General features: G+C 49.9%; 1 protein-coding gene across 1 annotated transcript; it reads left to right on the top strand.

The window, feature by feature from the left end:
* The first annotated feature begins 837 nt into the window (after positions 1-837).
* PNLIPRP2 (pancreatic lipase-related protein 2) lies at positions 838-17,609 on the top strand. Its single transcript, XM_004680408.2, has 12 exons — positions 838-886; positions 1,319-1,473; positions 3,203-3,328; positions 4,905-5,039; positions 5,599-5,710; positions 7,080-7,199; positions 8,313-8,432; positions 10,317-10,435; positions 12,253-12,382; positions 14,558-14,669; positions 15,523-15,690; positions 17,488-17,609. The coding sequence occupies exons 1-12, from the start codon at positions 838-840 to the stop codon at positions 17,549-17,551; spliced, it is 1,410 nt and encodes a 469-aa protein (XP_004680465.1). The 3' UTR covers positions 17,552-17,609.
* The last annotated feature ends 312 nt before the right edge of the window (positions 17,610-17,921 follow it).

Genomic DNA, 17,921 nt, shown 5'->3' with positions numbered 1-17,921 from the left:
TCTTTCTGCCTTATCACGAGGTCAATGTACAGCCCATGCAACTCAAATGCACTATATATTTTTTCTAAGCACGGCATTCCCTTGATTTTTTTTTTCCAGTTTATTCTTTTTGAGCTTCTCTGTCAGTAGGCCTTCTATTCTGTCCAGGTTCATTGAAGGGTGGCGCTTCACCCACCCCACCCCACAGAGAAGGTCCATGTCCTCACAGGCAGGAGCGTCCACTCAAGTGTAGCTCTTTAGACTTCTGACCCCTGCACAGCTCTGGCCAGGCCACAAGACGAGCGTATGGTTAGTCCTTCTGAGGGTTTTGAATGGGAAGCAAAGCACGTTGGTGCTCCCCTGTTTTCAAGAGGGGAGCACAATTTTCTGGCAGCTGCGTCTATAGGTTCGGGGCAATAGAACACTCTCCAACCCAAAGTCAGTTTCCTTCGCTGGAGTCTCACTCTATAAACAGCCCTGCTTGTAAGCTGCCAGGCTCTATGTGTTTATGATAGGCCGGGGTCAAAGCACACATGTGCAGAGCCCTATCTCTCCCATCCCTCCCTGTGGGGAGTCCAGCGATAAAGCCCTGCTATAAAAGGCCACGGCCAAGTGCTTGGTTCCAAGCGGAAACTCTGATGCGGCAGAGTAAGACACAGCCCAAGTGGGCATGGGGTTGGTGGGTCTGGGGCTACCAGGAGGATGTGCCCCAGAATGGGGGATGCCACTGGTTCTGGGGCCCGCGAGTGACATCGCCAATGGGGGAGGCTTCAGCCTCGGGGCCCTCACCTCAAGGGAATACCTGACGGAGCCCAGGTGGCTGAGTTTCTGTTTTGCCCACTGTGTTTTCCACTATAGATGCTGCTCTCTTGGGCCCTGGGCTTTCTCCTGCTGGCCACAGTTGCAGGTAAGGATGCTGTACCAAGTCTTAAGGGAGAGAGGGACTATGCCTCTCCCCCTGGCTGGAGAAGACCTGGATAGTCTCCAGCTGAGGCAAATACAGGCGTCGTCGTTACTAGAAAGTCATCATCATCATCGGTAGCACCTGGCAGTGCTCCCTCCCCAGTGCAAGGTCAGTGGAGACGGCAAGACAAATCAAGTAGCATCTCTGCATGACCAAACTCATGCACAGGCATTTGATAAGTCCTTGATGCTTGATGCATATATGTAACAAGTCATCTGGGAGCTTCCTGGAAGAGGCAGGTTTAAGCAGAAGCTTCCCAGGAATTTTTAGCCACCCCACTTCTGTGTGGCTAAGAGGCGCTGTGTGGCTGAAACGCTGCTCCTCCTCCAGGAACCTCACAGGTGTCTGATCTGTCTCGTTATCTCCCTGCCCCAGGGAAGGAGATCTGCTACCCACCCTTTGGCTGTTTTTCCGATGAAAAGCCATGGACTGGAATCTTGCAGCGGCCTCTGAAGATGTTTCCCTGGTCTCCCAAAGAGATTAACACCCGATTTCTTCTGTACACAAATGAGAATCCAAACAACTTCCAAGTAAGCACGGGCACGGGAAGACCATGGGGAGGGTGGATAAAGACTTGCACGCCGAAGCCTTCACTCTGGTGCTTTACAACTTTGCAGGTGATACTCCTTCACCAGCCTTAGGCCTAGAACCAAACCAACCCTTGGGACCACAGGCCCTGTGTGTATCTGATGAAATCTATAGACGCCCAGCCCAGAAACTTACACAACCCCACAGCTGTGCTAGAACTTTAGGTGCTACTGGGCATCACACCCTGTCCCTGGGAGGAAGGGGTCATGAGCAGCACTGATGGAGGAACCCAAGCCTGGCAGTTCCCCACCTGTGCAGAGCAGCGTGGAGGAGAGAAATCCGGGGAAGTAAAGCCTCACTGGAGAACCAGAAGACGGGATGAGAGGGGACATTTAACCACAAAAGTGAAAAGGGGGGGTCCTGGGTGGAAACGCTGTTCCCAGAACACCTTCCAGGTGGGAGCAGGACGGGCCTCCCCCGGGTGCTTAGAAGCACAGGAAGAATGTTGTCAGACATATTTCCTAGTGTCTATCTTGTAGGTCTTTGGTATTTAGGTAACGAGGTGCTATGCCAGCTTCATGAATGTGTCTCTTCAGTTCTTTTGCCTGGTCTTGAAAGTTCCCAGATTTTCAGAACAGAACAGTAGTAACAGAGGGGATGGTGGGTGAGAGGGCAGGTAAATCAGGATCAATTATTCAGTGCTGGATGGAAACTAGATTTTTGGTAGTGCTTATTATGCAGTAGAGACAGAAGTCCAGACATCTGTATAATATTATACAGATATTACTATTATTATATTATACAGATTGTAGTCTGTATAATACTATAAACCTGTATAATATTATACACCATGTTACTTTGATAAAAATGAAAATAAATAAACAAAAAACTTGCTCAGAATTCAAGCAGCTCAGAGCCCCTGGCCCCCACAGAGGTCAGAGAGCCGGGTATCAGCCTACAGGTGTCTGAGGTCACCGCTGTAGGAGTCTAAGTGACAGACTCTCACTCAGCACCCCCAGCTGGACATCTGCTTTCATGGGGTGGTCTTGTTTTGTTGTGTGGTCTTGCCCTTGGGGGCTGGTGGAGGGTCCTGAGTCGGGGGTGGCACTGAGGACTCTGGTTCTTAAATCCTATGAGTGTGTGAGGCCCTTGCAGCACCACTGAGCTAAATTTACTTGCTGGGTCCCCTCATACCCACTCTGCTGGCACAGGAGTTCATCTTTTCTAGGGTATCTGGGGAACCCTGGGGCCCTTTTCTCAGGAGAATGCTTCTAAATCTGAAAACTATGTTGGATAGCAAAGGAAACCAGTTCTATTGGAAAACGGCAGAACAAGATCTTAAAAAAGACAAATAATGTGAGCGAACACTATGCATGGTGTTGTGTATTAGCTGACCAAATAACACGATTAAGGGGGTGGCTTAGTACGACTGCATTTAAGATAATACTGAGTGTAAATGATATTTTAAACTATCTGCAACCACTGTCAGGTGACATGAAAATCTCTGTGGCTTCTGCTGGTGACAAATCTCGGTGGCTTCTGCTGCTAAGATGACTGTGTGTTGATGCCCATTTTCATAATTAATAGAAAGTTCGAGGACTTAGCCTCATACCCCAGGTCAGGTCCTGTTCCAGTCTGACCCAGCTCCATGGGAATGCACCCCAATCTTGGCTGAACTACTTCGAATGGCTCGGTTACCAGCATGCACATTATCTTTTCTGATTAAATCAGCTGATCAGTGTCACGGACCTAAACACCGTCGAGGCTTCAAACTTCCACATGAGCCGCAAGACACGCTTCATCATCCATGGCTTCATAGACAAGGGGGAGGAGAGCTGGCTGACGGACATGTGCAAGGTAGGGGCCCCTCTCCTGGCCACTCTGCTGAGACCCCACCCAGATCAAACACTGCCCCCCTAATGCCTCAAGACCTAGACAGGAAGTACTCCAGGAAGACATGGGTCCTTCCTGAAACCACCCGGGAAGAACCTGGAGCTTGGTGGTGTCCCGGGCCGCGTTCCGCAGCCTCGTCCCCACCCCGGCTCCTAGCCAGTCCCCCGAGGCAGGAGAGGTACAGTGTCCAATCAGAAATCCCGCGGGAGGACAGTCTGGCAAATGAGCTTCAGCTGGTCGACACCATCCCAGACCTGTGCAGCAATGCTCTGTTCGCGCTTACTGGGCAGGCGAAATGTGACTTATTAGCGTGACTGGAGAACTGAATTTTGAGATTTAGTTTTTTTAGCTGCCTTTTTAAGTAGCGCATGATTAGCGGTGAGGGCATTGGAGTGCATAGCTTAATGTTTTCCCCATGAATGTTATTAGTGAATTATTATTCCTTATATCCCTCTCCCAACATGGTCTTTGTCCCAGTAACACTATGAGGAAGGTAGAGCGGTGGCCCCCATTTTGTAGATGAGGAAGTTAGGACCCTAGAAGTTCAACACTTGTCCAAATCCTTGGAGGTGGAACGCAAAACTGCGTCTTCTATGCAAGACACCACAATGCTAATCCTGCGTGTCCACAGTGGGCCTGTGGGACATGTCCGAGGACATGGTGATGAGGGACTTAGTCTGCACTGGGCTAGAGCTCAACCTACTTCTTCAGAGATCTTCTGTCACTCTTGGGGTTGGGGTGTTCACACATGCCCCTGAGTCCCAGAAGGAGGTGGCGTGGGCTGGAGACGGAGAGTTGGGTAATGAGTTCTACCGTGATGTCCTGGCTCTGGCCAGCTCTTCCCACCTCAAACTAAGATGCAAAGTGAGCCAGGCTACGGAGTGACCCTTTCTGGCATTTGCCCTCCAGTAGGGGACCGTGTGCTTCGTCAGTAGACTGCGGTCACACACATGTCTCACTGGGTCGTACCTACCTCACCCTCCAGATTATCTTATTAAACGTGTCCCTCGACACCTTGTTTCTCTCACAGTGGCACTGCTGGGATGTTAGAAGCAGCACTTACAGCAGCACCAGAGGCTTCAAGTTGTAGTACAGGGATCCGCAACCCCCCTGTAGAGGATGAGGCAGGGATTATTTGGCATCCGAGGGCCACATGGCTTCAGATCAGCTCTGTCGTGGCCCAGAGGCTGACAGTGGGCACACCCTCAAGCTGTGCCAGCGGCACTTGGCACCACCAGCGGGGACCTGGCCCCTGGTAGCAGTTTGTTCGACCCTGACTTACTAAAGAATCATTCCCACCCCGTTAGGTCAGCAAGCATCTGTGAGAATTAAGCAACTCTCGGGCCCCCTTCCAAGCCTCAGCTTCTGCCTCGGTCGAGGTGGTGATTTGCCCCTCACACCTGCATGGTGAGGATAGGACCAGTGTGACAAATGTCAAGACTGGCACAAACCAGAGGCTTCAGGGCTGTGGGTTCTCAGCTCCGGAGGGTGCAGCCCGTGGCTGTCAGTGCACGTTTCTCCCCTTGCTTGTCCTCCCCAGAACATGTTTAAAGTGGAGCAGGTGAACTGCATCTGCGTGGACTGGCGACGAGGGGCGCTGACTGCGTACACCCAAGCGGTGCACAACATCCGGGTGGTGGGCGCCGAGGTCGCCTACCTGATACAAGCGCTGTCGGTAAGCCTCAAGCTGCATCCTTAGCTGGGCCAGGGAGAAAGGGGCAGCGTGGGGGAAGGGGGGCAGGGAGGGGCTCCCAGCAAACCTTGCTCCCAGGTGCAGCCTGGCACCCACCAGCAGGGAAATTCCTAAAGTGAATTTGCACCCTTCCAGACGCTTCCCTCTGCTCCTACAGCTAGATCCCTGGCTGGGGAACCTGGAGCAAAGGAATCTTTTTGAACCTCAGTTTCCCTTTTTGCCGTAAAGCGTTTCTTGCAGGTTGTTCTGGGAATTCTAGAGCTGGCTGGGCTGTCCCCCAGGTCTCAGCCCACAGAGGCAAAGCTCTTCTCTACCCCCTGGAAGGTCTTTCCCCGGGAAGCCCAGAGCTGGCATAGACTCTGTCCCAGACAGCCCCAGCCAGGGAGAGGGAAGGAGCCAGATTCCTCAGAGGCGCCTGCAGCGGCCTGCAGTTGACGCAGCGGCCGCTGGTCAGCACTGTTGCCCTGCGCACGGGCTGGCTGACAGCCGGAGACGTCTCCCGCCGGCTCCTTCCCAGCCCTGACAAACCTTCCCTCCGCAGACAGAGCTGGGCTACCGCCTGGAGGACGTGCACATCATCGGCCACAGCCTGGGCTCGCACGCGGCGGGAGAGGCGGGCAAGCGGCTGGGCGGCAAAGTAGGCAGGATCACAGGTAGGGGAGGGGGGGGGTGCGGGGACCCCGCCCTGGGCGCGGGCTGGGAGCCCCCACACTCGACAGGACACTCGGTGCTTACCACCGAGAAGGACGCCTCTGCTGGTCCCCCAGGAACCGACTGCAGGCAAAAAGAGTCTCTATATTATTTTTTTAATGTATATTAGAAAATGTGGTTGTAAGTAAAAATCCGTTTATAAAGAAATGAAAGATAAGACGACACATTAAGCCCGTGACTTAGTTATTGTTGCTGGCCCGGCAAAGGGGAGAATGAAAGTGAACTGATTTTTTTTTTTTTAAATGAACTCATCAGTTCCACATATATTTCTGTTGTGACAGGCACAGGCAGAAAGTGACCCCTGCCACATAGGAGGTATTCGGTGAATAATGGACGCACGGTGGAGCCGTGGGCAAAATGAAGGCTCCCAAGACAGATACGTTTATTTTGTGCAGCTGAATCAGTCCGTCACTTTGGCAAACAGCTCGAGTCCAAGTTTAGTGAGTGCTAGTCCGGCAAAGGAGAAAAGAAAAGTGAACTGATTTTAAAAAGAAAAAGAATTTATCAGTTCCACATATGTTTGTATTGTGACAAGCACAGGCAGAAAATGGCCAGGCTGTCTCTAGGCATGGGGTGAGGGTGGGGACTAGCCCCTGGGGTTCGCAGGAGGTAGCTGGGTCTCCCTCTTTCTGCACTGGACCAGGAAGCTGGGAGCGCTCAGCAGGAGCCTGGGCAGAGCTCCAGGGCGAGTGCCTGCTCCGCCTGTGCCCTGCTTTTCCTTGCAGACAACTGGACAGTCCACCTGCTTCAGGAAATCCATAGTCTAGTCCAGGAGGCAGACAATTAAGGAAGCAAATTAAATTCAAACCAGGATGGATACGTGCAAAATAACCCGATGCAGTGTGGATGGAGTGGGCTGGGGACAGAGAGGCTAAATTTTCCAGACTGAGGTGGTGTGGGAGCCGGGCCAAGGAGGGGAAAGGCCTAGGAGGACCAGGCTGGGTTGAAGCGAGCAGAGACACAAAGGAACAAAGTTCCCCAGGGACTGGGGAGCTGCCAAGTGAGGCTTACTGTCCTGGAGAGCAATAGCTGAACAGTAACATAGATGAGGGGAAATGGGGGCATCGGACACCAGATTCTGCACGGAGCTGGAGCTGGGGCTTTCTGGGTGCTCTTTGACCGGAAATGGGCTAGTTCCAGCCTGTGCATCCGGGCCTCCCTCTCCCAAGCAGACCTGATTCCCCAAGCCACGGCTGCTGGGTGTGGGGCCCTTTGGCCAAGAATCCTCATGCTCAGTTTGTGGGTTAAGGGCTGAGAGTCTGGTTTGTCTGAGAGTGGGGCCTCCCATGACCCCCCCTCTCCCCCCACCAGGGCTGGACCCCGCAGAGCCATGTTTCCAGGGTGCACCCGAGGAAGTTCGGCTGGACTCCTCCGACGCCATGTTTGTGGATGTGATTCACACGGACGCTGCTCCCATCATCCCTAACCTCGGTGAGTGCCACACTCCACCTCCTGGAGACCCGACAGCGCGTCCTGGTCTCCCCACTCACCCGACACTCACATTCGCTGGGGTGATATTCAGAATGGTCAACCACAGGAAGAGCTTGGGTCAACCCGTCAAAGCAGGTGCCATTCTCAAATGATCAGGCGGCACACTGCCAGTGGCATCAACCTGGGACCCCAGGGAGCACCAAGAGCCCATGGAAGACTGTGGCTCAGGTTTTCAACTCTCGCCGCCAATGTCCAGGGTGGCAGACGAGTCATGACGGATGCTTGACCCATTCCTGCAAAAAGCAAAGTGAATTTTTGAATGATTTTCTGTTTGTGTCAAAGTTCTGATCGTGGTATGTGTTTTTGGTATGGCATCCTTGTAAAGGCAGAGTTTCTTCCCTGATATTTTCTTGTATAACCACATCTGAGACATGCCAGAAAAGAGTATGTTTCTGAGGCTATCACTTAGTGTTTACCATCTGTGGCATGGAACATTCTGTATACCTTAGCTCATGAAGGATTGTAACAACGCTGAAATGTGGTTGTTACTAGTATTACCATTTCACAGCTGAGGAAACTGAGGCTCTATGGAGTGAAGTTATTGGCCAAGATCATAGTCTGGTCGAGCCAGGCTAGATCACAGATCAGTGTGTCTCAAGAGCCAAAGCACCTAGCCATCAAGCCATCGTGCCCTATAAAACAATATGCGTGGGCTCAATCTAAGAACAAGATACGTGGTGTCAATCTAATAACATAAAGTAGACATCAAACTTGAAAAATGATTCATGGAATAAACGTCACGCCAGTCCTGATATGTGTTTGCTGGGGTCTCATGGGAGGGCAGCGTGTCGATTTTGTTCAGGGCCTGGGCAAGATCGACAGACAGGAAAACGCACTACGAATATACGTGTGTGTACCCAGAGCCTACCAGCTCCCTTCCTCTGTTCTCTGTCCCATCCTTGTCTTGCCAAGTGCGCGCCTCTGAGAACTTTCTGCAGAGCCAGAGAGAGCAGTGGCTGTTTCAGGGGGGAGCCCTCGTGTACCCCCTCTATCCTCCCCCGCCTAGCCCAGGGCCAGTTCCCTCCCCGCTCACCTCTGCTTACCATGTGTCAGGGTTTGGAATGAACCAGAAGGCAGGCCACCTGGATTTCTATCCTAATGGAGGAAAGCATATGCCTGGATGTCAGAAAAATGCCCTTTCGTCCATCATCGATATAAATGGACTCTGGGAAGGTAAGTGAGCGGGAAAGCCAGAGGAGCTGCCTCTCCGGGGAGGAGGTGGGTGTTTGGCCCAGCCTTTCTCTGAATCTGCCCCGTGCTGGAGGCTGGTGCCATGTCACAACTGTGACTTCACAGGTCCACTCAGAGACGAGGCATCAAGTTCAGCACAATTATGAAACTTGCCCAAGACCACCCCTAAGTTAGCGTTTCTGGCTGCGAAGCCCTGACCTCACGCCCCGGCCTGTGCCACCATCAGCAGGCTGCTGAGACTGAGCGGGGTGTCACCTTGCAGCTCTGCCTTTGACACCCCCCAGCCCTCACCCCACCCTGCCTTCTGCACTGGCTCCTTGAAAACTAGAGGGCACAGACAATGGTGTGAGAGACACTGATGCACTTGCCTAGGAACAGAAAGTGGGGGGTTGGGAAGTCCACCCTGGGAGCGCAAGGCCCGCAGCTGTGGCACAATGCTTGTGTGTGGAGGTGAACCTCCCGGAGCAGGCTGGGTGTTCCTAGGGTGGGCTGCCCACAAGCACCCCCCCCCCCCCCGCTGGCCCTCTAGCTGAGCTTCGCTCTGCTCATGCTCCGCCCTGAAGTGGAGCCTGAGTCTGAGGTCTTTCACGCTCCTGAGCCAGCCATCCCAGGCCCCGGGCTGGTCCTGGCCACCCAGATGCTGCAGGGCCTGGCCAGCACCACTCAGCGTAGTCCGGTCACTAAAGCAACAGCCAACACGTAGCAACAATGAGTGGCGCCTTCCCCTCCTCTCGCTCCACATCAGCCAACTCCAGGAAGACCTGGCTTTTCTGTCCCTGACAGAACACCAGAGGCCCGGGGGCCCACGGGTGAGGAGCAGGGCACACACAATAGAGAGGAGCCCAGGTTTAATTAAAGAGGCGATTTCCAGGGAACAGGCTGTGAACACGGAACAAGCTTCTACCCTGCGGAGCTCTGAGTCACGCAGGCGCTGGGCACCGGGAACAATTACACCCACCGGCTCCTCTATTATGGGGTCCCTGGGCAGCAATTTCGGATGAAAGAAACAATTAAGTGTGAAGCAGGTTCTGTTGTCTGGTAATGAGCATTGGTGTGGGCAGGGGGACCTGGCTTTGGCTGGAAGCCCTGGCCGGAGGGCACAGTGGAGCTGGGGGTGTGGAGAGCTAATCCCCCCACACAAAGGGGAACTGCCCTTTCTCCCTGGGAGGCGGATAAAGCCCCCCAGACCCCCCAGAAGTGGCCTCCAGGTACATCCTGGGTTACGGAGGATCAGTGGAGAGTTTTGCACCAAGTAGCTGCAAAAAATGAAAACAATTTTCCAAAGGAGGACTTTGGTTTAAAGAAAAAGACAATAAAATGCCATGAGAGTGGCCTGAGGCGGGGGAGCTTGGTCTCTGCTGCTGCTGCCTGGGGCCTGGGGTAGCAGTGGGGGGAATTCCTGGCCTGTGGCCACAAAAACGTTGGTCTTGTGAAGCGAGTGGCTGGCGTGGTCCTGGGTAGAAGGCTGGCGGGTGGCCCAGGGCTGGCCTCCCAGGGCTGTCCTTCAAGTGGGAATGGACCGTTCTCGTTGAGGATGGAAAGAATTCATGTAAAACTAAGATACTTGTGGCTCCCTGTGTGAAAAATCAGAAGACATGGCGATCTGGGTTTAATCTTTTACCACATTACAAGTTAGGGGTTGATGGGCTGGTGTGGGAGCCCTTTTAAGCTATTGGGGAGTATAGGGGAGTGACTTTAGCCAACAACCCCAGAGGTCTTACTTTCCCCAAAGTGGTGGTGGTTTTAAAGGGTCCAAAGGCACCAGGAAGCAGGCGACTCCCTGGGAAGTGCGAAGCTGGGGCCTCTCTGTGTCCTAATGTTCAGGTTTCCAAAGTGAGGAGACTTTTGTGACCTTTGCTTTCCCAGGAACCCGGAACTTTGTGGCTTGCAATCACCTAAGAAGCTACAAGTACTACTCAAGCAGCATCCTGAACCCCGACGGCTTCCTGGGCTACCCGTGTGCCTCCTACAATGAGTTTGAGCAGGTGGGTCACACCGGGGCTCCTGGGCGGGGGAGGACTTGGGGTGTGAACAGAGCAGGATTGTAATTCCAGAGCCAGGTTGGGGAGGCACTGAGAATGTCTGGCCTAGAGAGCCTCCTTCCCCCCTCCACAGAGCTGGGAGGACAGGAGGGGCAGCTCAGACTGGACGGTGCTGGCCTTTCCCTATGTTCCCAGCTTTTCATCTGGAAAATGCTAAATCTACAAGGAAGTTGAAGGAAGAGCACAATGGATGGCTGCCCAGCCATCTCCTAGATACGCCCATTGTTAACATCCCCTGTAGCTGTGTGTGAACAGTTTTCCTAAGTGAAAGTAAAGATATTATGACACTCCACTCTCGAGTGCTTCAGCATTCATCCCCCAAGAGTGAGATCATTCTCCTCTAGAGCCACATTCATGGGACTTAGCAGTGACATGCTATATCCCCTAAGATAGCATCCGTATTCATACTTGTCCAGATAATTTTAGCACTATGCTCCAGACCTGGGGCTCCCTGTCTCCTCGCCCTCCTTTCCTTCCTCCCTCTGCCCCTTGCTTTCTCTTTTTCTCGCCTCTATGTCCTTCCTTCCATTCTTTTTCCCTCTTTCTACCCTTCTTTTCCTTTCATGGTATCTATTGTCTTTTCTCTCTACTCTCCTCTAACCTAGAACCCCTCCCCGTGTTTCCCTTGGTCTTCGAGAACATTGACAGCTATGAGGATTCCAAACCAGGTGTCTGATATGAATATCTCACAGACTGAACTTGCTTGATTATTTCTTTCCGATTCACTGGGTGACCCTGGGTCATTCTCAGTGTGTCACAACCAGAGATGGCCATTCTATGACGGTCCCTGTGATTGATCACATAAAGAACAATGACTTGGTGAAGGTGGTGCCTGCCTGTTTTCTGCATAATCACCACACTCTTTCCCCTACTAATCTATGACATGATACTGTTCCCCAACAACAAACCAACATGAAAGCTATGAGCCTCTTACCTGAATCAATGGTTACATCACTTATAACACACTAACTTTTATCCAGGGCAAAGAACATAAGATGACTGTAAATGTTTGAAGTTTAAAAGTCTATTCTTCTTGTAAGTAAATATCAACGTGCTTTATAAATATAAAATAGATAAATGTTTACACCCACATATGTCCTCTCAAAACTAATTTTGAGATGTTTGGGCTCAAAGGTCATCATATTGCTGCCTGCCTGGGCGTGTTCGTTGTGCGACTTTGACAAGCCCGGCATTGTCAGGGCGAGGGTAACCGCGGACACAGCCTCCTGCATTTGTCCTGTGCATTCAGGACGTGATGGATGTGGGGAGGGCAAAGAGCAAAGGAGCAGCCATGCTGTGGCACAAAGCGTTAGTTTGATCTATAGGGCGCATCACCTAGGTTCAGTCAGTTCTCTACAGACAAATGATTCACATTAGGATGAAGATAGTCACAGATCATCCTTCTCTGCTCTTTTGAAACAACTTGTGATCCATCCCTCCTCCTCCCTAGAGGTCTTGCCTTCAACTTACATCTTCATCTCACTGCTTCCTGGCTATGGTGGTCTCCCCAGGGCCTTCTTTGGGGACCCTGCAGAGCCTAACACAGTTCTGTGCACAGTTTGATGATGGAGGGTGCATTGGTGGGTTGATGGCAGAATGAGTATGGATGATGGGTGGTTGGATGTGTGGGTGGATGGGGGGCTGAATGGAGGGTAAGTGGGTGATGAGAAGAGGAGAGTAAATGGGAAGATGACGGATTGACCAAATGAATGGGTGAGTCAAGGAGCACCATTCACCAACTATTTGTTTTTTCTCCCCAGAATAACTGCTTCCCTTGTCCTGATGGAGGATGCCCCAAAATGGGTCACTTTGCTGACCAATTTCCAGGGAAAACCAGTGCTGTGGGACAAGCCATTTTCCTGAACACAGGAGGGAGTGGTAATTTTACTCGTAAGTTTCCATTTTACTCATTTAAACTTTCCTCCAAGTAATTTTAAGCAGTGTACCAGCCTTGTTGGTCAGGACCCTTGCTCCGCAGCTATAGAAACTCAATTCCTGCCAGCTTAAGTTGTAACAGAAGGACAGAAAAGTATGGCATTTGTCTTGGGTCCCATCTTCTCCCCTTTAACTAAGGATCCTGATCAGTAAGTCAGTGTAAGCCAAGATGTGATGTCACCTCCGTGATTATCATCTTACTATCTCCCTAAACACACATACACACACACACAGTTTGTGTTATTTTTGTCTAACTTGTCATCAAGATTCATTTGTTATAAGTAACGTCTGAATAAAAGAGTAATTCTGTTCTGAAGGAATTTAAAATTTTTTTAAAGTTTTATATAGCTCACAACCAGATTCTTTTCGCATGTAGTACTTCATGCAATCCTCGTGGTATTTATCAAGACAGATCAGGTTGTGGCAGCGTCTGTGACGTCTTATATGCATGTTCCTCTAACTCAGCCTTCCATGTCTCAGAAGGTACCTAGGAGAATGCCCGTGTGCATACATAGGAAGGTATGCCCAAGGATGCCACTGTGTAGTTGAGGGGGTGGGCGAGAAAACCCTTAGATGCCTACCAATTGGCAAACAACCACACTGCACACATTGTACCACTAAAGGAGGGAGTCAGCTCTGGGGACTAGAGAGTCAAAATCTCTAAAACATGTTAAATAACAAGGCATCATCCTGTTACTTGGGAACCATCCTTTCTGGTTCCCAAAAGGAGCCAGAACTCATCGTATGCTTCAAATAAAGACAGTTCACCAGAGCCTACTTTAGAGGTGTGGGTAGACTTAACAAAAAAACAAATCCAGGGTTGCCGAGGCACCCGAATCTAGTAGCTGTGGGCCCCCCAGGATGAAGAGCCATCTTAGTGGAGTCTGGTACCCGTGGGACAGGAGCAAGGGAAGAGCAGAGAGTGAATTTCTCAACCTGTTTCCTCCTGCCTTCAGTTTTCCTATGCAAGCCTATGACTGGCTGAATCCAACCCAATGCTCATGATGAGGATTCCTGGTGGGGGTGACTTTCTGGAACACAGGAGAGGACAGAGACTGGACGGTGTGGGGAGGGTAGAGACCATATCAAACAGCAGTATATGTGATTTATGGAAGAGAGAAAATGCCTATATTTTCTCTCTCTTTTTTTTTAAGATTTATTTATTAATGCATATAGAACTGGGTACAGGCTAGAAGTGCAGGGGCGGTGAGAGGATTCACCAGAGACCAAATGGGGAGCAGAACAGGCTGACTAGCCAAGTACACTGCTGAGGGGAGCAGCGGGCAGGTCAGGAGAGGCCTGTCGCATCATGTGGGTCACCTCTGGGGTGGGGATTGAAGTCATACTGAAGTGGCTTTAGCTTCTTAGTGCTTTAACCCATTGTGCCATGAGGGAGGGCCCACCTATAGTCTCTTTTATGTGTGTGTGTATGTTTATGTTTGTGAGTGTGAGTGAGTGAATTCTCAAAGAAATCTCTAGATCAGGTTTTCTCAACTTCACCAGTGTTGACATTTGGGACCAACTAACTCACTCTGATGGGGGCTATCCTGTGCATGGCAAGATGTTTAACAGGTTCTTGCCCTCTACCCACTAGATGCCAGTAGTACCTTTCACCCCACTCTTGTGGCAACCAATAATTCTCCAGACGTTGCCAAATGTCCCTGGGGAGCAAAGTCACCCCTGACCAAGGACCACTGAACTTAAACTAAGTGTGGAGACCAAACTGGTTATCTTGGGAAAACAGTAGGGATGCAGAGCAGGTAGATGGAGTGTTAACAAAGGATCTTTAAATTTATCTGTGTTGCTTTTCTATTGAAAATATGTCCATTGTATGTGAAAATGGCAATAAGTAAGTAAGTAAGTAAATTAAGTGTTGGCTTCTTTGTCCCGATGTCAAAGCCACAAACCTCTCTCACTGTGCAGATGAAGTTGCTCCGATAATATTTACTCCCAGAATCCCTCACCCTCACCTAGAATCTGAATTCCTGGGACCCCAACTTCATTGAAGGAAACCATGAATTACATTCCCCTTGACATCTCCTCCATGAGGAATTCAGAGCTGGAACAAGAATATTTCCATTGGTCATTTTTCCCAACAAATTCATTGAACCTATGTATTTGTTTGGACAGGTTGGCGATACCGGGTATCAGTCACACTGTCTGGAAAAAAGAAAGTGAGTGGCTACATCAGGATTGCTTTATATGGAAGCAATGGAAACTCAAAACAATATGAAATTTTCAAGTAAGTTCCTTAGTAAAGTGAAATGACCATACTTCCCATACCAGATTATTCCAAAAATGTGGGTCTATACCTAGCCATCTGTTATATCGAACTATGAACTTCTCCAATGTTAGAGCTAAAATGAAGTTCTAGCATTCAGGACAAGCACTTCATTTTACATAGAAAAAGAGTAGAGACCAGAAAGAGAGGGAGCCACTATTTTGAGTGCTGTGCTAACTCCATTTGGAATGTCAGTTGTTGCTTCCTGACGTAGGTGTCGTCAATGTGAGATTATCCTCAGAGAGTGCAAGCAGCTCCCTCCAGCACACACTCCACCCTCCCCACATATACATACATGTGGAACCTGGGCCTCCTCCCCCCAAAACCCCGTTTCCTGTCGTCGTGGTAACCTCAGAGAGCTTTTGCTGGATATAGGACGTGCTTAGTAAATATGACTTGGGTCAATACATAACTGTATCCTAAAATTAGATTCTGCTTTTGCACTCACTGGGACATAATAATTTTCATGGTAAGTTAAAATTCTTTGACAACTTCTTAAGCAGCCTAATGAGTGAGCGCTCACCACTTGCCCCTGTTAAACCATGTACATCTTTAAACAAAAGGCATTGTACTAATTATTCCTGTAGCGAAATTATAGGGTCAACATAGGACATCCTAGATATTTGACTTCCCTCTAAGGTGGGTTCTTCACAAGCACATTTGTGTTTTAACTTCCCCTGGGCGGGTATGATATCATTCAAAGCATTAGCAGAAAACCAGAAAGAGCAACTATTGTGTGGAGAAACAATATATTGCTATCAGCCTATGTCTTCATATTGCCAACTGATGTCACATTTTCTGTCTGCACTTTCAGAGGCTCCCTCAAGCCAGATGCGAGTTATATGAAAGACATTGATGTGGACCTCAATGTTGGCAAAATTGAGAAGGTTAAGTTCCTCTGGAACAACCACATCATAAATCTCTTGCAGCGTAAATTGGGGGCTTCCCAAATCACAGTGCAAAGAGGTGAAGATGGGACTGAGTGAGTATCATTTTCCACCGAAGTCTTACTTTCTCTATTTTACTTTCTCTATTTACCTACCAGCCAGTCGCTATTGCATACACCCAGGCACGCATCTCTGCATCCATTTACTCATCCATTCAGCATTCCTTCCTGCCTACCCACTCAACTGTCCACTTGTCAACCCACTCGTCTGTTTACACCTTTGTCTCTTCAAGCTTTGACCATCTGGCCATCATCCCTTCCACCTACCCAGCTATCCCTCTGATATACTTTGAACAATGAAATAAATGAGCCAAATTCAACTTGGCAGCAGCAACAAGGTGTGAGTTGTTAGGCATAGATGTGAGAAACAGGCAAATATGAGGCTGTTTTATCTCAGACAATAAGTGAAACACTCAGAGGTACTTGTAGGAAATCTCACAGTTCATTTCAGTTGAGTGCAGTTGTTAATGTAAATTGGTTTGTTTGGAGACTATGGCGGGAGAGGGATATTGACTATGTTGGGGTCTAGCTTATTCTTCTCATCCTGAGGAAGTCGAGTCTTCCTTGGTAGGAGTCCAGAGAGGACACAGCTGCATTTAGAATATGGAAAGAAAGGCAGCCTTGAAAGGAATAATCAAAATGTAATGGCACGTTGGAGGCAATTTTGCCATCACCTCTCAACTGTTCTCATTTGAAGATGAGGAAAGGGCGACTTGAAAAGTTGAGTAATTTGTCTGCAGCCATGTAGGGAAGCTAGCAGAAGAATATTGGTCTCCAAAACTACATACCAAGCTCTTGCTCACCTGCTGACTTAAATGCTGAGTGTGAATGGTAACCCTGATGCCTCTGCCCTCTTTGGGGTGGGTCAGACCTCAGGTCACTGTGTGTTACTAGCTATATCCTGGACAGAGCAGGACCTTGCTGTGCATCAAGGACTTCACCCAGGCTCCTGGCATCCAGCCCAGTCCTCTTGCTTGGGGTCTGTCTGACTCACACACAGGGGTGTGGCCTGAGGACTCCTTAAATTCTGAGGGTGGAATGACCTGTGATTTCACAGCAGTTAGGTGGGGATGGGTGTGGGGATTGAAATAAGCACAGTACAGCTCACACACTATGTACTGTATCTTGAACACCAAAGTCCTCACTCCACCCTCTGAAGCTGAGCCTGGAGGCAAAGACACTTGTGAGGGTCACCCCTACAATAGCCCAACCAGTACTTCCTTCCTTTGTTATCAAATAATATTCTGTTATAAAGATATTCACCTGTCTCTCAGTGGATGGATTTATGGGGTTGTTTCCACTTGGGGGTTATTGTGAATGATGCTGCTATCAACATGTTTGAACAGGCTCGTAAGGGACCATAGGTTTCATTTCTTAAGTATGTGCCAAGGAGCAGAATTTAAGGTCATCTGGTAACTCTATGGTTAAACACCTTTCGGGAAACTGCTAGACTTTTCCAAAATGGCTGCCACATGTCACATTCCTAGAAACAGCATGTGGGTAAGCTCCCCCATGATCCTACCCTGTAGGGAACATTGGCTCTGGGCAGCCCCTGAACCTATAACCACGCCCACTGGACACCTGCCATTTTGTAAATGAAGCCTTGCAGGTTCATGCAGCTGATTCACTCTCAGCTCAGTAAAAGAACACAAGAGGGAGGATGTTCTTTGAATGATTTTGCTTAGTAAGATTCACCTGAGCTCTGCCTGTTGTGGCGAAGCGTTTCAGTCAAAGGGATCTGTATGCCTGGAGTTGCCGTAATGCTCTTGACCCACTTGAGGCTGCATTTCCACCAGGCAGCCTGCCTCACGCTGAAAATGTTTTCTTCCACAGGTATAAATTTTGCAGCAGTGACACTGTGAAAGAGGATGTCCTGCAGTCTCTTCAGCCCTGTTAAAAATGTGGTGCTGCTCTCATATCTCTGTGGTAATAAATGTTTAATGCCCTTGGTTTGACAATGAGTGTCCGCTTATATTCTTCACGGGTCACATGTCTAAAGAGCTTTTGGAATTGTAGAATTCGGTCCCAGGGATGCCCGAACCCCCTCACCAGCCCTCCTGGTGTTGGAAGGAAAAACCTCTGTGCCAGGCAGGCAGGGCTGACACGGAGGGAGAGTTGCCTCCACCCCTGCCCTGCCAGGGAGAGGCAAGTGCCTAAGTTTCTCCGGGTGCTGGTTGAGTTCACAGGCCTGCTGGAGTGAGGCTGTGGCCACCCTGAGGGCCTGCCTGAAGTGAACCTGGCCACCTCCAGGCTCTCAGGGCCAAGTT

Source organism: Condylura cristata, unplaced genomic scaffold (assembly GCF_000260355.1).
Source record: "Condylura cristata isolate star-nosed mole 26May11 unplaced genomic scaffold, ConCri1.0 scaffold00011, whole genome shotgun sequence".
NCBI lineage: Eukaryota > Metazoa > Chordata > Mammalia > Eulipotyphla > Talpidae > Condylura > Condylura cristata.
Note: the sequence above shows the minus strand (reverse complement) of the source record. Positions and strands in the feature narration are given on the sequence as shown.